At 34.7% G+C, this 25,447-nt stretch overlaps 3 protein-coding genes across 3 annotated transcripts; 1 reads left to right on the top strand and 2 right to left on the bottom strand.

Annotated features, from left to right (window-relative positions):
* Nucleotides 1–1,048: 1,048 nt before the first annotated feature.
* LOC133190098 (uncharacterized) lies at nucleotides 1,049–3,765 on the bottom strand. The gene is made up of 3 exons (XM_061325568.1): nucleotides 3,652–3,765; nucleotides 2,196–2,288; nucleotides 1,049–2,013 (listed from the first exon to the last, which is right to left on the bottom strand). Exons 2-3 carry the CDS (start codon nucleotides 2,281–2,283, stop codon nucleotides 1,244–1,246), a joined length of 858 nt encoding a protein of 285 aa, XP_061181552.1. The 5' UTR covers nucleotides 2,284–2,288; nucleotides 3,652–3,765; the 3' UTR covers nucleotides 1,049–1,243.
* A 2,270-nt stretch (nucleotides 3,766–6,035) lies between these two features.
* LOC133190097 (uncharacterized) lies at nucleotides 6,036–10,982 on the bottom strand. The gene is made up of 3 exons (XM_061325567.1): nucleotides 10,892–10,982; nucleotides 8,320–8,436; nucleotides 6,036–7,094 (listed from the first exon to the last, which is right to left on the bottom strand). Exons 2-3 carry the CDS (start codon nucleotides 8,405–8,407, stop codon nucleotides 6,325–6,327), a joined length of 858 nt encoding a protein of 285 aa, XP_061181551.1. The 5' UTR covers nucleotides 8,408–8,436; nucleotides 10,892–10,982; the 3' UTR covers nucleotides 6,036–6,324.
* A 10,802-nt stretch (nucleotides 10,983–21,784) lies between these two features.
* On the top strand, nucleotides 21,785–25,447 carry LOC133189847 (uncharacterized). Its single transcript, XM_061325239.1, has one exon. It carries the CDS (start codon nucleotides 21,785–21,787, stop codon nucleotides 25,445–25,447), a length of 3,663 nt encoding a protein of 1,220 aa, XP_061181223.1.

Here is a 25,447-nt window from a genome sequence, read left to right as displayed (position 1 = left end):
GAAGTTTGACTTACTTTTGGAAAACATTAACCTTGCCCATAATATTTGATCGGTTAGTGTTATGGCTTTCATGTTTCTTGGGTGTATTCCTTGTGACGAGACCTTTCTTTTGAGTACCAAAACTTTTTAACTCTTGACCATGGAGTTTGACCTACTTTTAAAGACTTTAACATTGGCCATAACTTATGATTAGAGATACGGCTTTCATATTTCACGTGTATTCTTTGTGACAAGTTCTTTGGGCACCGACATTTTTGACTTCTTTACCTTGACCTTGGAGTTTGACCAAAATTTGAAAAACTTTCACCTTGGAAGTAAGCTGTCTTACTGGGGAATCAGTGTTTCACAAACACATCTTGTTTCTTAATGTTTTGATAATTAGTACCAGTCACGGGTCCAATCAAATGGTGTCAAATGATATTTTTATGACAAGTCATAGTATTTGATAAAGTGTGTTTGGATAAAATATGTGGTAAAAAATACTTTTAAATCAGATAAAGATAATTAAGGTATTTCTACTATGTACTTACACATGTATATTGAGAAATACGTTATGTGTGATGGTAGCTTGATTTAAACATTGAAAATAAGCAGTCTGAAAAATGACAAAAAGCTAAACTGACTTGAAAATATATTATTAAAATGAGTATTCGACCATCGCTCGACTAAAGCCTCCTGATAATTCGACTAGGTTATCCAAATGAAATTGACATCCTTATTTTAAACATTATTTTTTAGAAAAAATAAAGTTTTAATAGTGAAAAATGACAATTGCAAATTTGGCTGCAACAATGCTTAATCAAGGGTTGTTTTATGTGTCGACACTTCTTAAATGCAGGCATAACAGGTAAAGTTTGAATAGGCAAAATATTGGTATAAAAATTAATCTTTCTCTTGTCTGTCACCAAATGCAAAACTACGAAAGAAATCATCGATAACGAACATGTTTTATTAAATAAGACGTTGAATTCCTTACATTTGAGACTTACAGGTACCATACAATCATAATATAAGTATTCATTAATTAAAACATTAACTAAGGGCGATATAGAGGTATATTTTTATTACGTACATATCAATTCATAAACAGTATTTTCATAGATGTAGTTAGAATTACTTAATCAGTGATCCATATTCATGTAGAAGGGTTTTCGAAACATCAATGATCATTTACATGATTGATGCAGTACTAGTATATGACGATTTTGTTTTATTCTTTTTAATTTTCAATATACTTTTTTTTTTATATTCTAGAAGCTATTCTGATTCCTTTTGCCTCCTCATCGAAAATTGTTGAAGCATGAAAAATTGGTCTACCTTTTAACAAAATTGAAAAATATATGTGTTCTGGTTTATACTCCCTTTGCCAAGTAAATATATTAAGTTCGTCATTTGCCATGCTTTCACCAACGTAACTTATTGTCCATTGAAGGGAGGCGTAGAGACACATGTCTTCAGAAAAGTGAACATAATGTCCACTTAAGGCTGCTTTTGTGGCAACATCCATACAAAATTTGATGTATGATGATTGGTTCACGTGATTGTTCCTGTCCGTGTCACTATGATTTGGAACAACAACGAATTTATATGCATTGTCTGGAATTTCAGGCAAAGGTTCTTTCGACAAAACTGGATGACCGGAAGAATTCATATACGATGCGTACAATTCGTAGAACCAGTCTGGAAATACCATAGGTCGTCTTGTTTTTCTGCTCATTCTGACAAATTTGAGAAAATTCTCACCAAGAATTTCATTAGTGGACCCATCTTTGAATTGTATCCGATATAAAATAGACGTTTTTCCGACTTCTAGCAGCACCATGTCAAATAACAACTGAGTTTTCGATTTTAAGGTCATTTCGTGTAACTTGGGACTGAGTTTTAACTGCTGTTTCACAATCACCATACCTGCCTCTCGTCCATCAATTTTAGTAAAATTTAGAAATCCATTATACAATGCAATTATTCGGGCGGCTTCAAACATCTTCGAAATACACCATACTGCCCAATGCCCTTTAGAAAAATTTGATTCAAATAGAAAATCATAAAGAATAGCAAAGTGGCAACATCATACGCTAAGTGACAGTTTCATTTGTGGTATTTGTCTTATAATCAGTATGGTTTGTTTTTTTTTACTCAGATAAAATTTTAAACGTATATTTCATTTATACCTTTTTAAAGATAGGGAATAATACCTGTTCTGTCAAAGTCTGCATAAGGGATCCCAAAAAATGAAACAGATGCTGATGTTCCACTTGTCGAAAATATTTTGTAATGCGACATTTTACCTGAAAGTGCAAATAAATGCACATCTGATTGAACAGCGTAAGCATGTGACATACGTAAATGCTTTGATATATATATATATATATATATATATATATATATATATATATATATATATATATATATATATATATATATATATATATATATATATATATATATATATATATATATATATTGACAAAATGTTCTATAAGAGTTACAATATTTACAGTTATAATGTAACCTACAGTAAAAGCTAATTTTTTTTCTCATAAGTATTGCGTATTTTTTTTTTACTGAAAATATAGCTATGTATATAAGCAAGTCAAGAGCTCAGGGGTATGTTTGAAAAAAAAAATCGAATTTACACTACATGAAAATTTTAGCATAGCACTTAACACTTGGGTATCCTTTCTTTTAAAAACTCTACAAAAATGAAACAATGGTCCACCATGGTGAAACAAAATTTCCCGCATATTATTAATTTTGAAATTTTCTCTTTTTTCCTTTTAATTTTGCATATCAATATTAGTTACATACCCATAAGCATTGTTCCTATTGAATGCGTTTAAAGCTTCGGCATTCAAAACATCGTAACACGAACATTAAGAGGATTTTTATTTTGACGTTACAAACTTTGAACATAGTAATAAACGGAAAAATCAAAATTCAAGCTCACGTTGAACAGTAACGGCTGCTCTCTCATTTTAGCTATACAAATGTGGTGTATGTCATTTAAATAGGCATAATATATTCAAAGAAGTGATATATCATCAAACTTCCATGAAATCGATAAAAGTGAATATTAGTATTTAATTGTATATTTTGTAGCTAGCACAGCAATCCATGTTATGACACCATGAACTCCAAAATTTACAATTCGATGCTCAAATGTTTCTAATGTTTCGGATTCTCTATAATACGTAATGATTTTCGTTTAGCACTATTATGGCATGTCAAGAAGCAGGCGGGTATGTCCTGTCGGCAGGGGATGCATACTCCTCCATGGCACCTGATCCCACATCTGATGTTTTTAGAGGTCCGTGTTTGCTCTGCTCTGAATTTGAACTGTTTTCAATGGACCTTTGAGCTTGAATACTGTTTGTTATCTTCATATTTCATCGAATAATATACAGTTAGGTAATGTGATCTTACTCCAAAACGGTATCCTTCCAAAAGACTTTTTCGATGCAAGCCATTGATGTTTACATGGACCTAATAAATTTCTTATCCCAGGTATTATATTTTATTTATTGAGACTTGCTTCACTTTGTTAATATGTCTGGAATTACTTATTAAACGGAACTGACTCTTTTAATATCACGTAAATAATGAATTTATGATATGACCTTAATTTAATGATGCGGGAAAGTGTACACTCACCATGAACTGTTATAAGTATCCAAAAACTATCCGGTTTAGTTGTGTGTAAAATATAAACTACAAAGAAATACTGTATATCGACTGTTTGGTTTTAAAAAGGTGATAATGTAGAACTGCACGAGTTTAAAGTTCTTAGATGTGAGTTATCTTCCCTTTGTTTACAATTTATTATGGAAAGCTAGTTATGTTAAATTTTGATAGAGATCTATATAAAACAATAACTCAAGGAGACTTTATAGTTAAAAACCATATATTTCGTTTATGATATACATGTATATATCATAATTCGAAAGAATTATCAAAAATATTAGTGAAGCGAAGTTTTGACAAATTTGAGTGCAAAGTAAGCAAGGAGTGCAAAATATAAGTGCCGGAAAAACAAAGGTTTAATATGAAGCATGTTACACAGTATAATGAAGGAATGATCAACTCAGTGATTGAGAGGCTGTCATTTTTAAAATGTCCATTTCACGTACACAAGCAGATTAAAAAAATAGTGTTTGTTAAAGCATATAAATACTAAAATTGACGCATATTTCTAATCTTTCTGGAAAAAATTTCAAACCAATCATCTAACAGCACCGACTCTGAAATATGAATAGTAGTTTAAGATCTATGTAATATTAAGATAATGAATAATGATCGAGTTAAAAAATCCAATTCAACGATAAAAATTATAAATTACAGCAAGACAAATATGGAACCCTGAAAACACCAGAGGTAAGATCAGGCTCCGGGGCCACAGAACTTAGACGAGCTCACTTTTGATCTCAGTCTGTGTTTTCAAACAATAAATAAAATATGCATTAAAACCTTAAGGTTCCGTATTTTCCCTCAAATTTTGACGGTTACTTAATCTCAAAATATATCCTTTGTCACCATAAGATAAATTGAAAGACATAACCACAGATGATAGTATTATGTTGTTATACAAATAAGGAAAATTGTCGATCGAAAAGTTTTAGCCATCCAGTTTATCATATTGTGGTAGTTGTACTTAGTTTTATTTTATTTTAATTTATTTCAGGAATTTCATTTATTCATTAATCCATACATCTATACAAGCGCTGCGCCTGCATTACTAATATCATAAACATCCCTATTTAAATAATGGTTTAACCCAAAGACTATGGGTTAAGGTAGATATATGGATTAGTCCATTTATAAATAAGGGTATTGTCTGTTTTCATACATTCTATTGGTCAGTTGGTATTGTTTGGTCAAAGTTGTCCATTCAGGCGGGAAACCTTTGTTTTATGATTCTATTCAGAGATTTTTGTCTGAGAAGGATGTAGAGATCTGGTTGTCTGTTATAATTTGATTTATATATATATTGGAGTATATTAAACATCCATAAATAGTAAGTAAATCCTTTTCTTCAACTAATTAAATGATTATAAATTAAAATTAAAGGTAATGAATGAAACAATAAAGTATTTTAATATAAACTTGCTAAATGAGTATGAATGTGCTAGAGTGAAAGTTCTAAAGTTATTAAAGTTAAGATTGATATTGTAAAGTAAGAGCAAGTTATGTTTTAATCTAATTCATGTAGATCTTTGTTATTAAGATCTGGGTTTGAATTATTATGATTTTATAATTTATTAATCCATTAGGTCATCATGTAATAACTCTTAAAGTCATCCTGATCAAGAGATAAATCACTTTGTTCCATACACTGGTATGTTAAACTCATATTTTTAAAGTATTGTAAATATTTCAGTATAGAGAAATATAATTTACATCATTAATTCAGTAAGAGTTTCAAAGAGTTATTGCCCTTTGAATGCGTTTATATGAAGTGTAAAGTAATGGCCTAAATGAATGTTCTATGTGTTTAAATTGTGATCGTTTTGTGTTGTAAAGTGAATGTGCTTGTTTATATGTTGTCTATGTATTTATATGTTGTTATTGTTATTTTAGGGTTGATTTAAAACATTTATTTCATCTTGAAATCAACTATATATCTCCACGGAATAAATACTAAGAATCCAACCTTATATACCATCTTGCAGTTATTTTTAATTTCTACAAGAACCGGTTACAATATAATTGAATGAAATTTAATATTGCTAATTGATAAAACATGGTCGAAATATGTTTATGTCGAATTGAAGGCCAAAGCAAGGTTTTTCTTCTCATGTAGACGCTTTTAATTAAGACCTTAAAACTGGCCGGCTTTTAAAAGGGCACAATTGGTATCTATAAAAATTCCAGACTGTTGGAAGACCTGGTCTTCAAAGACAACATACACATGTATATATTCTCAATGAGGAACTCCGGCATCATTTTAAAATTTACTAAACAGAATTAGACTATTTTTAACGGATTAATCTTCACGATAACTAATCACAAGATATGTGTATTTCTAAGTGCCATTTTTATTGAAGAAACAGGTATTTATCATATCAGTTTCTTTTTTTAATTCATCACACAGAATGGTTGAATAAAGTGTAAATATGTTTTGATTTTGCTGATTTAAAGAAAATGTTCTATTCTTTTATGCATTCAACAGTGAAAGGTATTGTCTTCTGCCATTTGATCGCTATTTTCAGCAGAAGCCTTTCGACCAAAGTATACAGAATGACTTGAATGGTACAATTCTGAATACAAATAAATTTAAAATTTCAGTTAATGAGTTATGCAATAACAAATCAGTATTCAATTATCTGTTTACAATTTATGCCAAAATCTTATTTCATTTGCGTTTTTTCCAAATACTGTTGACGCATAGAAAATTCGATTGCCATTTCGTACGATAGCAAATCTTATATTGTCGGCAGTATCTTCTTTTTGCCATGTATATATAGTTAGCTGATCACCAGCAAGACTCTCACCAACATAGCTTATAGTCCACTGTAATGAGGGGTACAAACACATATCACTTGTGTAATGTTCATAATACCCTTTCAAAGACGCATTCGTTGCTGCATCCATGCAAAATCGAATAAAGGAGGATTGATTCAGGTGGCCATTGAAATCCTCGTCGCTGTGTCCTGGAATAACGACATATTTATAAGCATGCCTGGGAATTTCCGGTAAGTCTTCTTTTTCAGTGCCAGAATGACCGGGGGTATTCATGAAAGCTGCATATTTTTCGTAGAAATATTCAGGAAATGAAGAAGAGCGCCGTGTTTTCCTATTTATTCTCACCACTTTTATGAAATTTTCTCCAAGAATTTCCTCTGTGGCCTCGTTTTTTAACTTAACAGCAAACATGATGGAAGTTTTCTTTAATTGTTTAAATTCATGATCAAACTTTAATTTCATCGGTGATGTTAAACTCACACTATGTACTTTAGGATCTAAATTCAACTGTTGCTTGATAATGGCTAAGGCATTTTCCTCGTCAATGATTCGTCTGTAGTCCAGAAACCCATCAAGGAGAGCCGCTAAGCGTGCAGCTTCAAACATTTTAGAAATACACCAGACTGCCCAGTGTCCTATTAAAATGGAGAACGATTTACATAACTATAGTAGAGATGAATTTTTTTAGTATACAGACATAAATTAATGGATTTAATTACAAGAATACATCTCGCAAAATGTCAATAATTCATTAAATATATAAATCGATATTTTTATATGGTAAATGGTAAATTGCTATAGTTAAAAATTTAGTGCAATGATAATGCTACATTTCAGAAAATGTTTTGGCCGTTCCTGATTTATCTTGTTTTTAACTTTTACTTTTCGAAAACTGTGACATCAGAATAACTTTCGAATATGTCACTATCCAACGTCCAATAGTTCTAGTCGACTTTTTCCGACTTTTTTTTTGGAAATTATGTCTGAATTTGAAAAAAAGGATACTTATTTTTTTTTTCAAAGGGTAGGCAGCCTTAAAATATTTTTTACATTTATATGATTCAGGAGAAACTGGGCGGTTACCATTATACATAAATATTTACTAGATTATAATACATTGGGCAAAACTTGTGTTTGGAAAAGAAAAGAAATTATGTAGCATTATATATATGTATTTACTAAACAATATGATAAAGGAGAAATGACAAACTTCAGGATTTTTAAAAAAAATATAATATATAATATTTTTTATATAATATATAGATAATATTTTTGACAGATGCAGTTTGATTAAAAATATACAAAGTTTAAAACATCAATACGTTCAAAAGTGAAATAGTAAAGGTTATGAATCTTCAAAAAGTTAAAATTATAGCATTTTTAAATGTAGCTTATACAATAGTAATCAGATATGAGATGAATATCACTATATTACATACAAGCAATTGAGAAAAGATTTTTTTAACCGACAATTTTCTTCTAACCAAATAACTGTGAAGTTCTGTGAAGTCATGTGTCTAAAAGATGTTGAGTCTTTGAAAAAATTATATACATTTACTTCTAAAATTAAAAGTATAGTCAGTCCTCCCCATCAGTTGGGATTAATTAATCGCACCTTTTGCTTGACCCACTGTATTATGTGTCTAGATGCTTTTATATGTTTCTATACCTCATGTATCATTTACATGATTTTGAGAGAATAAATTGATTGACAAGTGATATATATCTAATCTGTAACTTTTCGTTTTTAACAAATGTAGTACATCCTCATGCTCTGACTTTATAATTTTGACAAAATAACTTAAAATAAATTTCTTACTCATTTTGCATGATTTCAATACCAAAATTGCTTAAAAGAACCTGTTCTGTCGATATCACTGTACGGAATGCCAATAAAAGAGACTGAGGCTGCCGACCCACTAACGCTGTTTACCCTGTAATGGGACATTGTTTGGATTGGATTCAGCTACACCTGCACTGTCAAAAATGAAGAAGTAAACAACAATAAGTATGACTGGTTTTGTTTTGAATTGTATGTCGTTAATATCAGACGCTTAAAACGATATGATTAATAACTTATTTGTTGAAAAATGAAACTCCTCTTTTTAATCTTAATTGTTGTTAATGTTATTATTTATAATCATTTTAGGTACATGTATCTTATAAGTTTTATATTTGGGAAAATGTATTATTTCAAACAACAAGAAGAAAGGGAGAACGATCAGTATTTCGTTTGAGGTTCATGTCGAAACATTAGAAAAATTATTCTTGAATCCCCCCTCCAAATGCAATAATTTTTGCACTAGACATGCAGGGAGTGAATCATTTTATGAGATGAGAAACTTTCTGATTCTATCAGATTCGTGAAATTCTTGATATGCTGAATTTTTCGTGCTGCATTTGACGAGAAGTGATGATAGGCCCTAGACTTGATTTTCAAGCACTTGCCCTATTTTGACCGAAACGATTGCAAACCCGCATACTGTGTGTCTGTGTTCTTAAATTAAAATATATACAGTTGTACAAACAATTGCTATAGAGAATTCCCTAAAGTTTGGTTTCCGACTTTTTACATGAACCAAATAACAAAATTTCTACCCGAGGAATTATACATATTGTGGTCGATTTATTTTGCGAGAAATAGAGAGGACATTACCATAAAATTGGGATTATTATACCAAAATGTACCTCTTAGAAACGCACAACATACAGCAAAAAAAAACTTTGCTATAATACACTGTATGAAGCAATTATGGAATGCCAAATTAACATATATTCAAATATTTGAACCTATCTTCAATTAATTTACCTATCTTCAAATCAATTGTACCTATCTTCAAATCAATTGTACCTATCTGTAAATGAATTAAAGATAGTTTTAATTCGATTATACCTATCTCTAATTCATTTGAAGATAGGTACAAACGATCTGAAGATAGGTACAACTGATTTGAAGATAGGTACAAATACCATGAATTAAAGATAGGTATAATTGATTTTAAGATAGGTGCAATGAATTAACCTATCTTTAATTACAAAGACACTACAATAACAACTACTCCCCATAAAAAATGCTTTGTTTGGTTCCATCCATGTTCAAGTCGATGTTAGAGGGAGCTTTCATTATTTTCTACGACACAAAATGAATTGAACCTAGGTATAATTGAATTGTACCTTTCTTCAAATCCTTTGTGGATATGTTTCAATTGTACCTATCTTCAAATCAATTCTACTTATCTTTAATCAATTGTACCTATCTTTAAATGAATTAAGGATAGGTATAATTCAATTGAACCTACCTTTAATTGAATTAAAGATAGGTTTAATTAAAGATAGGTTATTTGAACCTAGGTTTAATTATTTAGAGATAGGCATAATTATTTACGCCTATCTTTAATTCAATTGTACCTATCTTCAATTCATTTAAAGGTAGGTTCAATTATTTGAAGATAGGTACAATTATTTGATTGATTGATTGATTGTATGCTGTTTTACGTCCCATTCGAGAATTTTTCACTCATATAGAGACGTCACCATATACCGGTGAAGGGCTTCAAATTTTGACCTTTACTCGGCACTTACGGCCATTGAGCAGTGAGGGATCTTTATCGTGCCAACGCCTGCCGTGACACGGGGCCTCGGTTTTTAAGGTCTCATCCGAAGGACCAGCAACTTTCACTTCAAAGTGCCAAGCGCATGACGAAGGAACAGTTGCTATCCATTTTTTATCGACTTAGGTCAGTCGCGGCCGAGATTCGAACTCACGACCTCCCGATCACGGAGCGAGCGCTCTACCGGGTACAATTATTTGAAGATAGGTTCAAATATTTGAATATATGTTAATTTGGCGTTCCATAATATGGAGCAAAAGCATATGTCACCCTGAACTGAGCTTTCACTCTATATTCCGAAATGAATCAAAGGGTGCTATATTTGAGATGCAACGAATATTTAAATTCTGGTGAAAATTAAGCTTTAAGAAATTAAGCTCAATTAAGCTTTTTGTTTCCATGGCAATAGCAGCCATCTATGATTTTGGATATTTTAACTCTATAAATTGCGGAGAATCAATATCATATAGGTTGGAATCATCTAGAGAAAGAAATCAAAAACCAAAAACTTTTTTATTTCCATGGCAACAATGACAAACTTTGACAAACAGCTACCATTTGATGCAAAAAATAAAATTGGCTGGGCAGTTAACTGAAAAATGATATTGAAACTTTTCATATTGCATTTTTTTCCATGACAATGATTATCGTTATAATTTTTTTAAATGTTGAATGCAGCTAGACTTGGTTGTTATCATTTTTGTGAAGTTTCAGTGAGATTCCCCGAGCACCTATATCTGCAACAATATATCACCCCGACTTCGTTCGGGATGATATAAATGCAGTCATAATTTGACGATTGCAGGAAAGTGTACACTCACCAAGACTGTTCTAAGTATTCCAAAACTATCCGGACTAGTTGACTTTTAATAAAAACCCAGGGGAATTAGAGTATCCAGACTGATCGATCTGATTAAATAAGGTGATAAAATGTAGAACTACACAAAAGTTTATTGTTCACAAGCGAGTTATCTTCCTTTATTTACATTTTCGTATGGAAGGTAAGTTATGTCAGATTTTGATAAGATTGATATACAGATCACCAGGAACTTAGGTTATTTAAGGACAACGCCGTAAACAAAAAACCAGTTATTACAGAAATGCCAAAAATAATAAAAAAATCGTTGCTAGAGTCTGTAGTCAAAACATAGTTTCTGATGAAATATTACGTGAGGATGCTTCCATATAAATATGACCAATCATGGCTTTGCTGTTCTTGAGGAGTAGATTTTAAAAGATTTTTCTTATGTATTCCCATGAAAAACTTTGATCGCCCATTGTGGCCCCACACTACCCCTGGGGGTCATGATTTTAACATGGTCATGATGACCAATCATGAATTTGCTGTTCTTGAATAGAAGATTTTTAAAAAAATTTCTTATGTATTCCGATGTAAAACTTTGACCGCACATTGTAGCCCTACCCAACCCACGGGGGTTATGATTTGAACAAATTTGAATCTACACTTCCTCACAATGATTCAACATAAGTTTCATATTTTCAAGCACAGTGATTCTTGAGAAGAAGATTTTTAAATGATGCCATTAATTTTTCACGAAATCATAAATCATCTTGAAAGAAGGCGTGGCGTGGCCCTTCATTTCAACAAACTTGAACCCCCTTTACCCAAGGATACTTTGTTGCAAGTTTGGTTGAAATTGGCCCAGTGGTTCTTGAGAAAATAAAAATGTGAAAAGTTTACAAAGACCACAGACAATGGACAAATTTCGATCAGAAAAGCTCACTTGAGCCTTCGGCTCAGGTGAGCTAATAATTTAGAAAAAAAAAAAGAAAAACAAAAAACTAATGCCTATAATGACTAATCCAGATTTTCCGTCATCGATGAAAATCTATGAGGGGACCGATCATGCGCACGTCTTCAAACTAGATAGTTCATTGTAATTAGTTAAAAACAACTTGCATAATTAGAATTGAATGCAAAATTTTCTAATGTCACATTATTCAGATTTCATTAAGTGGGATGTATAAACTAGGCTTTTGATTCCATTAAAAAGAACTCATTTGAAATCTAAAAGATGAATTTCCTCATATTTCTATCAGAAAATCCCCGAATTTCTTCCTATAATAACACCGATCAGAAAAAATAATGTCTTTTATTATGTACATAATGATATATGAGGCAATGTTTTAATATTTTAAGGGTATTTTCTTATCTACAGAATGTTTTATGATATAAAAAATCTCCTTTATTTTTTTCTATATTAAAAAAATCTAAAAATAAAAATCATTTTTGATATCAGAAAACTGATTTTTCGAGATCAAAAAATAATCGAGATTTTCCAATATCATTGAAATATAAAAGTGATTTTTTTTTTATACATGTATTTAAATTCGAATTTTTTGATATCTTTAATTAGAACTGTGTACATTAAACAGTGTAAAATACACAAGAAGGAAAAAATACTGTTTTGAACTATTGTATCAATTTGGCAAAGAAGTCGATAATTTTCCCAATCACAAGGAACCTACACCTAATGTCAAAAAGTGCTACGACAACTCTGATTCACATTATCAAACGTTCTATAGATTTTTTTGGAATAATTTTATTAAGCAAATATGCTAACACATTGTAGCTATTTTTAATTCTTAATTTAAGAAATTCTTTGCTGAAAGTAAACAATTGCAAATGCAGAAGGGGACTTCTGCTAGAATGGATGAACAAAAAGGTCCCAGAAAGCAGTCGAAGTGGACTTTATGGTTTGCTTTTTAGAGTAGTACCAGTGCAGTTCCAGGGCAGGCCCAAATTTTCAGAAAGGCATCCAGAGTAGTCCCCTGGACTGCTTTCTGAGACAGCGTGGGGCGTGGGTGTCAGGTTTGGTCTCATTGATACTGTATTTGAAAACCATTTGGTGGGGATATAATGGAAAATCTGGTGACCTTGACGTTTGTCCAGAAAATGAAAAACTGCCATTTTATCATGACAATTATGTGTACAAAGTTGATAAAAATAAAGATAACGTTCTGGAGATATATTTGTAGCAAATGTTTGTTATAAAGTTTAAAAGGTTATCTGATTACCAAGGCCAAACTTATGTGGAGAGTTTGATGGCTATCTAGCAAACTTTTAAGACACCATTGGTCTGTCGACCGACCGAAACTTGCACAGCAAAGTTGCAAAAAATAAATACTATACACTGTAGGTGGCAAGATTATGAGGTATTGATAAAAGAATGTTGTAAGTTTCCTGTATTTAATGTAGAACCTACGTCGTATGACGTCATATCAAGTAAACCAGTTTAGACCGTCTTTTTTATGCTAGATCCATTAATACGTCATAATTAATTTAATGTTACTTTTCCCCGTACTTTCTCCAAGACTGCCTCTTGTAATGAAGTTACACAACTGTGAATGGTATGCAACTATTTTGAAGGAAATCAAAAAAACCTAAGAAATTTAAATAGTACAATATCTTGATAAAAATGTCTTCGGGTCAAAGATCTGTTAAATATTGTGTGTAAATTTTGTAATGTCTATCATGAAATGACGTACATTCCCTTTCATTATTATTTGTTAATTATTCATAATGGTTGGTGTATAATAATAATGTTTCCCTAAAATATCTTTTTAAATAAAAAAAATTACATTTTTTGATAGATATTTACATTGTAAATCTGAACGCAACCGCAAAACAGTCATTTAATAAATAAATCCTGTGTTAGTGCAGAAAGGTCAACAAAAGAAGTATTGATAAATAGAGTGTCTCTCATTCGTTTGTGGGGAAAGGTATATATTTTAATCACTTTTTGTAATTATTTGGGTATCTTCTTCACCATATTAAAGATTGAAAACATTCTGATAAAGACTTTTGAAAAATATATACAAATTTAGGTGGTAAATTGACTCAATAAATATTCAGCACATTTGCCTATATTCGTTGAAATGTGGACTTAATCTTTTATGTCAATTGAATAAAAAAGAATTTATTCTTGAATAATATTGCTTAATACGGTTCAATTGATAAAGTCTATAAAAGACGATGTTTGAAGAAGTATTGTTGTGATTTTCTATATTCTCATTATGATCAGTACCCCTAAAAATGACTGAAAATATGTAGTCGTAGTGTAAAATTATCATTCCAAGTTGCACAGGCTGTACTACATTTAATTACAAGGAAACATACCATATATTTTTATCTGATTGACAAGCGAGTGCTAATTTATCATTTTGAATAGTTTGAAAATCTTGTGACAAAGACTTTTCCGACATAGGTTCTACCTTAAGATATGAAACGGGATTGAATGAAAAAAGGTGAAGGTTAAGCACAGTTATCACACTCATAATACATTTATCGGGATTAATTAATAGAACTCTTTCTCAGAAAAGGTAGGAAACGTCTGTTAGCAGGATACAATGTGCCGTTGAATACAAAGTGACATCGACCAGTATGGATTTATTTTTAAGGACTGATGAGAAGCAAGTCCTGGTGAAATATCTTGCTGAACATTCGTTGAACCAAGCTAATAAAACCTGAGATGAGTTAGTCCTCATGTGTTACATTTTTGTTGACACTTTTCACTATAAGCCGACTCTTCCAATTAAATTCAACCATTTATTTTTGATAATCATTACTTTAAGAAGGTTATAAAATTCTCTAAATAAAATAGGCAAAGACAACAAACAGTGATTGATCTGAAAAAAAAACCCCAAACAAACAAATATACAAACAATACAATTATGTGAACAGGGAACACGGAGCCCTGGAAATTCCAGAGGTGGGATCAGGTGCTTAGGATAAGTAAGTATCCCTTGTCGAACCCTTTGCAATCCCTATTTATTGATCAGACTTTTGTTTGTTTGTTGTTTAACGTCCCTCTCTAGAATTTTTTTACTCATATGGAGACGCCACCACTTGTTGGGCAGCACATTTATACCTATACTCGGCACTCAGGGCCATTGAGCAGTGAGGGATCTTTTCGGTGCCAACACCTACTGCGACACGGGACCTTGGTTTATACGGTCTCCTTGGTTTATACGGTCTCATCTGAAGGATCGGTCTCCATGTCCCGCAGTGGATTCGAACCCGCAACGTAAGGGTCAGCTCCTTACTCTGCGACTCTGGAGAAGACGCTCTAACCACTGCGCCACTTATTGATCAGGTAAACGGGGTAATCTGCAGTCAAAATTAGTCTGAAAACAGTGGATTAACGATTGGTATGAACCTTGTCAGTCAGCAGTATCCTACGATAGACTGCATTTGCAAGACGTTATAATGACTGTAAAGTGTTCAAATTGCTTACTGTAAAGAGTGTGTTGAAATCTTTGTAGCATCAACTTATTTCTGAGTAGCCAGCCTCGGTTTAAAATTTGATTGCTTTTAAAAAGAATTGAGTGAGATAAAATCCATATGCAGGAGATAAAAGAAAAAGCTAAAGTCATCCCGTTTGTAATATAATAGTTTATTTGTTTATTTAAGAAATAAAGTTCGCGTTTTCGTGAATGTTGCGGGATAACCTCCGACGCCGAGAAATGTTGTTTGAAATATAAAAGCCGAGGCTTATATTCAGTTGAACTTCGGTATCTCCAACACTGATATCTTGAATGCCATTGATATGTCGAAGTTATTTGAAAGTCCCAATCGCTTATTAGTCCCCTACCGGTGAAACCGGAGGGGACTATAGGTTTCCTCTGAGTCTGTCCGTCTGTCTGTCTGTTTGTCCCTCTGTCTGTCTGTCAGTCTGTCCCACTTGGTTTTCCGCACTTTTTTCCTAAACGCTTGCAGATATTGAGCTGATTTTTGGTGTGTGAGTGTATCTTGATGAGTTACAGATCAAGTATGCATTTCGCCCCGCTTCATTGATTTTTGACGGAACTATGGCATTTTCAATTCTTAACGGGAACCAGATTACACTTGCCGGTAGGGGACTAGTATTGCTAATGCAATACTTTCAGAATGCTTGTTTTTTAAGTATTTTACTCTCAATATCTCCAATCCTCGGTTATCTCGAAGTTTATTTCGCGACCCCATCAAGTTCGAGATAACGAAGTTTAACCGATTTCAAACAACGGTTTTATTGTACTAACAGCTTTAATAAATTTGGCTGATCGTTTCCTCTATATATAACGAATTAGGTCACCATATCACGATTAGGCTGTTCCATTTAACACCAGAGGGTCAATTTGTTTGTTTGCTTAGGTATCGATTGCAATGGAAGGCACACGATTTCAGCTTTCGTTGGATTAAAAATATCCTTTAATTATTTATAAATTTTTTTGTAACATTTATTGATTAATATTTATGAATATAAAATAACAAAATCAGTTGTTTATTTTGTTGCCTTATCAGTAAAATCAGGGATTGTAAATGTTGTGGGAAGGTCCGTGTAACAGTCCAATTTAGCTATAAAACATTTATCAGGTTTTACACACTGTTTAGATTGCCGAAGACGACACATGGATATGATCTAAATAAGTACCGGTATTAGAATCTAAAGTGAAATATTCTTTTCAGCTGTACAGTGGTTTGATATGTATTTCTAATCTTATAATTTTTTGATGTCGTTTGTGATTTATTGGAGAAAAATGCCTGTGGCATTTCTTTGATCTTGGCAATAACCGGAGTAAAATTGCCATTAAAGTCTATATTCAGTAGAACGTCCAAATATGAAAGAGACGTGGCTTTACGTGGCTTTTATTTCGAGATCAATGGGATACATCAAGAGGATACATGAGTGGAAATAAATACTGGTATTTGATAATACATTGTCGTAGTATCTTAATGTCGAATTGAAGCCACAGCAAAAGACTTCTTCTTCTTCTCATGTAGAAGCATTTGAATCAATTCTGCTAAAGAAGAATTTAAAAAAAAAACAGCTCGACGCTAATAAAGCGCACAATTTGTGACCATGGGAGTTCCAATAGATCGTTGGAAGACCCATCGCCAAAAATTACAAAAAAAAATATTGTCAATGCTGAAGTCCTCCATCTTTTTAATATCAACATCAAAGTATTCCGACAGAATATGCTGATTTAAGGATCAGTATTTCTTGCATACAAAATCAAATATAAACATCTATTTACAATTTATGCCAAAGCCTTTTCTCTTTTGCGTTTTTCCCAAATACTGTTGATGCATAGAAAAATTTGACTGAAATTTGTACGATAGCAAATCTTATGTTGTCGGGAGAATGTTCTTTCTGCCATGTAGATATAGTCAACTGATCACCAGCAAGGCCCTCACCCATATAGCTAATAGTCCACTGTAACGAGGGGTATAAACACATATCACTTGTGTAAAGTTCATCATACCCTTTCAACGATGCATTCGTTGCTGCGTCCATGCAAAATCGAATATAGGAGGATTGATTCAGGTGACCATTAGTATCCTCGTCGATGTGTCCTGGAATAACGACATATTTATAAGCATGCCTGGGAATTTCCGGCAAGTCTTCCTTTTCAGTGCTAGGATGACCGACTGTATTCATGAAAACTGCATGATTTTTGTAGAAACATTCAGGAAATGAGGAAGGCCGTCGTGTTTTATTCTCACCACTTTCATGAAATTTTCTTCAAGAATTTCCCCTGTGGCTTCGTTTTTTTAATTTAACAACACATATGAAAGACGTTTGTTTTAATTGTTTCAGTTCCATATCAAACTTTAATTTTATCTGCAATGTTGAATTCATACTCTGTATTTCTGGATCTAGAATTAATTGCTGCTTAACAAAGGCTAATCCATTTTCCTCGTCATTGACGCCTTCCAAAAATCTGTTAGGGACAGCCATCACGCGAACATCTTCAAGCTTTCTGAAAATACACCAGACGACCCGATATCCTTTAAAAAAGTAAAAATTACAGTAGAATTTAATGCAAGATTTACTAATTGTTAGGACATTATTTACACACTGAATTGTCTACGAATTTTTCCGTTTGCCAGATCATGACAAGGAGCACACGGCGGTTGTGACCGGTCGACAGGGGATGCATACTCCTCTATGGCACCTGATCCCACCTGTGTTGCTATTAGAGGTCCGAATCAATAACGACGCATTGTTGGTAAAGTTTATTGTAGTTCGTCTGATCATAAAATAAAACAATGGGCATGTTTATGAAGGTATAGTAAGATCCCTCTGAAGTATCCGGGACGTTATCTTATACCCACTCTAAGATATGTCTTAAGATGTAAACCGAAGTCATCTTGGACGTATTGTAAGTTCTTCAGGCTTCAGTTCTTTTCTTTAAAAAAAAATAAAAAAAAAATTCAATGTAAAATGCAACTTCATTTCGTTAAGCATTCCATCTATTTCGAAAGTTACAATTTTTTTTTATTTTGTGGCAGGTTTTGATACATGTAGTTGAAGGATTTGGCCATACTGCAACAAAAAATAGGGGAGGGGGTTTATGTGGAGGGTGTAGAGTCAGCCTGTTAGTGAAAATTTCCATACTGAATTAATAATTGAAAAAGAAACATTTCTTTCTGGAAAAAATCCCCCTCCCGATACTATAATTTAGTACATACCCAGTATGTAAGTAATGTTTCAGTCTCCGATGATATCGATTATTGATTTTATTTGCGCTGATTTAGAATCATCTGTCTTCAATATTATCGGCTATATACATTTCTTTATGAAAAAGAGCAAACCATGGTCCAATTTTCTCTGAGAGGAAAACTTCAAACACTTCGTGAAGAAGCTGAAAATGAAAAATGTAGTGATTTCCAATATCTCTTCTGTGATAACGAAGATTTCAGAGCTGTTGTGAAGAATTCCAGGGAGTGTGATTTATTTTAAACTTTCATCGTTCCCATTTCATATCCTATGAATGGTAGAAGTGACACTGAAGTGTCATGTATCAGTAGGTGTAAAAGACCATCAATTTCCTGGAAATTTACTCATAAAATCTTCAAGTAAAACACCTGAAATACGCATTAAAAACCTAATGTCCCCCCCCCCCGCCCCAATTCTGACGGTTACTTAATCTCAAAATATATACTTTGTCACCATAAGATAAATTGAAAGACATAACCACAGATGATAGTATTATGTTATATAAATAAGGAAAATTGTCCATCGAAAAGTTTTAGCCATCCAGTTTATCATATAATTGACAATAAATACTGCTAATTGATAAACATGGTCGATATATCTTAATTTCGAATTGAAGACCAAAGCAAGATTTTTCTTCTCATGTAGACGCTTTTAATTAAGATGTAAAAACTGGTCGGCTTTTAAAAGGGCACAATTGGTATCCATAGAAATTCCAGATGGTTGGAAGACCTTGTCTTCAAAGACAACATACACATGTATATATTCTCAATGAGGAACTCAAGCATCATTTACAAATTTCCTTCAATATACTTGTGCACAGAATTAGAACATTTTTAACAGACTAATCTTCTCGATAAATAGTCACAAGATATGTGTATTTCTAAGTGCCATTCTTATTGAAGAAACAGGTATTTATCATATCAGTTTCTTTTTTAAATGTCACACAGAATGGTTGAATAACGTGTAAATATGTTTTGATTTTGCTGATTTAAAGAAAATGTTCTATTCTTTTATGCATTCAGCAGTAATTTAAGGTATTGTCTTCTGCCATTTGATCGATAATTTCAGCAGAAGCCTTTCGACAAAAGTATAGAATGACTTGAAAGGTACAATTCTGAATACAAATAAATTTAAAATTTCTGTTATGCAATAACAAATCAATATTCAATTATCTATTTACAATTTATGCCAAAATCTTATTTCATTTGCGTTTTTTCCAAATACTGTTGACGCATAGAAAATTCGATTGCCATTTCGTACGATAGCAAATTTTATGTTGTCGGTAGTATGTTCTTTTTGCCAGGTAAAAATAGTTAGCTGATCACCAGCAAGACTCTCACCAACATAGCTAATAGTCCACTGTAAGGACGGATATAAACACATATCACGTGTGTAATGCTCATAATACCCTTTCAAAGATGCACTCGTTGCTGCGTCCATGCAAAATCGAATATAGGAGGATTGATTCAGGTGACCATTAGTATCCTCGTCACTGTGTCCTGGAATGACGACATATTTATAAGCATGCTTGGGAATTTCCGGTAAGTCTTCTTTTTCAGTGTCAGGATGACCGGGGGCATTCATGAAATCTTCATATTTTTCGTAGAAATATTCAGGAAATGAAGAAGGCCGCCGCGTTTTCCTATTTATTCTCACTGCTTTCATGAACTTTTCTCCAAGAATTTCCCCTGTGGCCTCGTTTTTTTAACTTAACAGCAAACATGATGGAAGTTTTCCTTAATTGTTTTAATTCATGATCAAACTTTAATTTCATCGGTGATGTTAAACTCACACCATGCACGTTAGGATCTAAATTCAACTGTTGCTTGATAGTGGCTAATGAGTTTTCCTCGTCAATGATTCGTCTGTAGTCCAGAAACCCACCAAGAAGAGCCGCTAAGCGTGCAGCTTCAAACATCTTAGAAATACCCCCAGACCGCCCAGTGTCCTGTTAAAATGGAGAACGATTTACATAACTATAGTAGAAATGATTTTTAGTATATAGATATAAATTAATGGATTTAACGAGGCCGAGTCTAATTCGAGTGCGCATGACTTTGCGCAGCTCTTTAATTTCATGCAGTCATATGTGCGACATTACACCTTTCCCAAACATTGTGATTTTAATACAGAATTAAAATTATCTGTAACACCTATGGGTCTGAAACTGTACTTTTACGACAATAATTAGGAAAAACGCTGAAATGGATCTAACGACATCACTGTTTTCCGATTTTGTAAGCAATGCATGACGCTGAAGAATGACACATTACTCGCTTGTATATTCAAGACGTCCATGGATATTATACTAAAAGCTGTTGACAGAACATTGAAAGAAACATACTAGCAATCTAAACATTGCTATTTTTTCCAAAATAATTCATCTGCGCCGATAATTCATCTGTACTATATATATTTATACCGCAATATGGCAATTTTAGAGCAATACGCTGATTAAAAAAATAATCTTTGTAATAATTTCTAGACCAACCTAAGTAGTATAAGGCGCCTAGATAGGGGGGTCAACTGAGTGCACTTTTGGGCCCTGGGGGGGATGGGGGGTCAACTGAGTGCACTTTTGGGGCCTCTGGGGGGATGGGGGGGTCAACTCAGTGCACCCCCGAGGTCAAGGTCAGAGATCTGGAAAAACCCACACGCGCTCAGCACCTTCTGAGATCTGGAAATTCCTGAGATGTGAGATCTGGAAAAACCTGCACCTTCTCAGCACTCACCTGGAAAAACCTAGCCATTATGACGTCATACACTGTATAAGTATTGCATGTGTCTGACTTGAAGCTCATTCTCTTGTCAGTTCCATTACCTGTCGACATGGATTCTGCTATGAAAAAACTGTTACATGCCCAGCAACTGATGAGATGGAGAAGACGGGCGAAAGACTTAGAAAGAATTATTTACAACAATAAACACAGAGAATTAGCGCTCAGAAAAAGAAATGCCAGAATATTACAGAGAACGCAGAGAGCCCAAGTCCAACAAGAACAACAAAGGACTGTGTCGGATGAAGAACCACACTCATCAACCCATTCACCACCCCAGAAGCCAAAGGCCATTTCTCAATATTATCAACTGAGACTGAATCAAGCCAAGCATTCCAGAAAATTTAAAGCTAAAGAAGATGTCTACAGTGTGAATTTTAAGGAATTTCCAGAGGAGGAAAACAGAGGCTTTGTTCGGCGATTATTTAGAGACATGCTGCAAAATGTCAAATATGAAATGCAGTGTAATCCTAACGATTACCTACGCCTGAACATACGCCATCCTTCTCTGGATTCCGACATTTGGTACGAGTTTACGCAATGTAAACATTTGAACGAGGACGTCATTTTAGACAAAATAGAAGCCGTGCAACAATCCAAGAAGGATTTTAAACTGGGAGACGGGGCCATGGAATTCGACATGTTTCGGGTCAAGTATCCGGAAGGGAGTGGTGGAGACAAAACCAAACATCTGATGGTCAAAAAGGAGAGTTTTAAGAAGGGAAAAAGAAGTATCCTTCAGATCGACAATCCCTGGGATCAGTTTTGTTTAGCTAGGGCCATCGTAGTCACCCGGTTATACAGTCAAAAACCTGAACATCCAGAGAGTTTAGTTGAATGGGAAAAGCGATGGATACGTATGCGGAAGGGTGATTACAAATATTTAGACCAGAAAAACGAAGCCCTAGCTCTCATGGAACAAGCCGGCTGTGATATCCATCGGCCTTGTGGACCCGAAGAATGGGGGAAATTACAACAAGTGTTAACCCCTCGCTATCGACTGAAAATATTCCAGTTCAAGTCCACCTCCTCTAAACTCACCTTAGAACCCGTTTACAAAGGCTACGGAGAGGGAACTTGTTTGAATGTCCTGTTAGACGACCATCATTACGATGCCATCATATCTATGCCTGGTGTGACGGGCAATCAATACTACTGTGATCATTGCGACGTGGGCTACAGTCATATTGAACACCATCGTACCCAGTGCCCTCACCGATGTAATTTTTGTTTAACTGACACTCCCTGCCCTCCAGACGGGAGCCGCATTCAATGTAGCCAGTGCCAGGGATTTTTTAAGAGTAGGACTTGCTACGAAAACCATCTGCAGCCTCACAGTAAGAGTACGGCCACCACCGTATGCAGTTTAATGGGACGATGTAGGCACTGTCAGAAATGGATGCCTAAAAAGTTACTCCCTCATCACCATTGCGGAGGACAGAAACAATGTAAGATCTGTAAGAAAACCGTAGACACGGATCATCAGTGCTACGTTCAACTCAAGCCCGAGAAAAAGAAAAAGAAAGGCAAAGAGACCTTACAGTTCTACATCTATTTCGATTTCGAATGTACGCAGGAAACCGGCATCCACCTCCCTAACCTGTGTGTGGCACACCGCGTATGTCAAAATTGCGGTCACTTACCCATAGAAGATCCCTGTCCTCACTGTCGACACATGGGACCCCGTCAACACGTGTTCCGAGGGCCAGAGACCTTAAGGCAGTTCATGGACTGGTTATTACAACCCACTACAGGAAATAAGAATTCCGCCTTATTACACGACGAGGCCATCATCATCGCCCACAATTTCAAAGGATACGACGGACAGTTCATTTTAAATTACCTGGTTCATTCCGCCTGCCTGAAACCTACCGTCATCATGAACGGCAGTAAAATCTTATCCATGCAAATCTGCGGACTGAAATTCATCGATTCCTATAATTTTTTACCTTTTGCCCTGTCCAAGATGCCCTCTGCTTTCGGATTCACCGAACTCAAGAAAGGATATTTCCCTCACTTTTTTAATACGGAACAGAACCAGAATTACGTGGGGCCTTATCCACCGGCAGCTTACTACAATCCCGACGACATGTCTATAAGTGGACGACAGGCTTTTTATCGATGGTACGAACAACAAGCCGGAAAAGTGTTTGACTTCCAGAAGGAATTTTTAGACTATTGTATTTCAGACGTCGATATTTTACGACGATGCTGTGCTCAGTTTAGAGCCACCCTCAAGAGCTTGGTCCATGTAGACCCCTTCCAGGAATCCATCACTTTTGCCAGTGCGGCCAATTTAGCTTACCGTCGAGGATTCATGCCCAAAGAGACCATTGCCATCATTCCCAACCTGGGGTATCAGCCTGCGCGTCGATATTCCGCCAAAGCCTGTCGGTGGTTAAGCTGGATGAGTCACCAGACCGGATCTCACATCCAACATGCTAGAAACGGGGGAGAAGTCAAGATCGGAAGTTATACCGTCGACGGATACCAGGAAGCCACTCGCACCGTCTACGAATTTTACGGATGCTATTGGCACGGATGCCCCACCTGCTACCCGAATTTACAGACCGAAAGTCATCCTCACCGGACCCAATTTACCTATGAACAATTACACGAGGAAACTTTAAGACGGAGTTCTGTTTTAGAGGAAATGGGCTACTCCCTCCGTAGCATCTGGGAGCACGAATTCGATCAAGAAGTGCAAAGAGAGGTAACTCTACAGAATTATGTACGAGACCTGGACATTCCAGATCCTTTGAACCCCCGAGACGCCCTGTACGGAGATCGGACCAATGCCACTAAATTATATTGTGAGGAGGGGGACATGAGATACGTGGACGTCTGTTCCTTATACCCTTACGTATTAAAACACAGACCTTTTCCCCTAGGCCATCCTCAGATCATAACAGACCAATTCCAGGACGTGAGAACTTATTTCGGCCTCATTCACTGTCGGGTCCTACCACCCCGAGGCCTCTATCACCCCGTTTTACCTTATCGCACGGGAGGCAAGTTATTGTTTCCCTTATGTCGAACTTGTGCGGAACGACAGGACTCTACCTCTAAACATCGATGTCAACACGCAGACCAGGAACGCAGTCTTACGGGTACCTGGGTGACTACAGAATTACATAAAGCCCTGGACATGGGATATACCCTAGAGCGGATTTACGAAGTTTGGCATTTTTCACAAAGCAGTCGAGATTTATTCAGATCTTACATCGATACCTTCTTAAAGATCAAACAGGAAGCTTCTGGATTCCCACCTGATTGTCAGACGGAGGAACAGAAACTAGATTACATTCGTAAAGTCTTAGACAGAGAAGGGATCAGGATGGACCTGTTAAGTATAGAAAAAAATCCGGTGCTAAGAACGATAGCCAAACTCTTTTTAAATTGCTTGTGGGGAAAATTCGCTCAACGCCTGTTATTACCTAAAACTCGATACTTGACCGAAGAAGAGGAACTACAACAACTCTTACAAGATTCGACCATTGACATCAAAGGGATAGAACTCTTAGAAAATAAAGAGCAGGCCGAATCGGACATGATGCTGGTCAATTATCAAGAGAAACAGGAATTCGTGGAAGAGTGTCCCTTCGGAAACGTGGTACTGGCCTGTTTCACTACCGCCCATGCCCGATTACACCTCTACGAGACTTTACAACCTTTGGGAGATCGGGTCCTTTATTTCGACACGGACAGTATCATATTCCAACATGAGGAGGGACAATTTAATCCTACCCTTGGCAACAGTTTAGGAGAATGGACAGACGAATTAGACGGGGACCACATTATCAAATTCATGTCAGGAGGCCCCAAAAATTATGCTTACCTCACCGCCAAGGGAAAATCCATGTGTAAAGTCAAAGGATTGACTCTCAATTATCGGGCCTCTCAGATCGTGTCACCAGAGACTTTAGAAAAAATGCTCCAGAAAGAAATTGACGAAATCCAAGTCTCGTATCCCTACAAAATACAGAGGACTCGTCAACATGAAGTCAAGACAATACCTTTAGAAAAACAATATAGAATTGTCTATGATAAGAGACAATTGATGGAAGATTATAACACTTTACCTTATGGTTATTAA

Source organism: Saccostrea echinata, unplaced genomic scaffold (genome assembly GCF_033153115.1).
Source record: "Saccostrea echinata isolate AGI-Se365-2 ecotype Australia unplaced genomic scaffold, CSIRO_AGI_Sech_v1 ptg000020l, whole genome shotgun sequence".
Taxonomy (NCBI): Eukaryota; Metazoa; Mollusca; class Bivalvia; order Ostreida; family Ostreidae; genus Saccostrea; species Saccostrea echinata.
The sequence above is the reverse complement of the archived record's forward strand: the minus strand, read 5'-3'. Positions and strand labels throughout refer to the sequence as shown.

Bases quoted from the DNA above. Each gene is read 5' to 3' on its own strand.
- LOC133189847 (XM_061325239.1), top strand. From the start codon at position 21,785: ATGCTGCAAAATGTCAAATATGAAATGCAGTGTAATCCTAACGATTAC.
- LOC133190098 (XM_061325568.1), bottom strand. From the start codon at position 2,283: ATGTCGCATTACAAAATATTTTCGACAAGTGGAACATCAGCATCTGTT. The intron at 2,014-2,195 runs GTATTATTCCCT...ATTTTTCTAAAG, and splicing joins TGCAGACTTTGACAGAACAG to GGCATTGGGCAGTATGGTGT.
- LOC133190097 (XM_061325567.1), bottom strand. From the start codon at position 8,407: ATGTCCCATTACAGGGTAAACAGCGTTAGTGGGTCGGCAGCCTCAGTC. The intron at 7,095-8,319 runs GTTCTTTTAAGC...CCATTTTAATAG, and splicing joins CAGTGATATCGACAGAACAG to GACACTGGGCAGTCTGGTGT.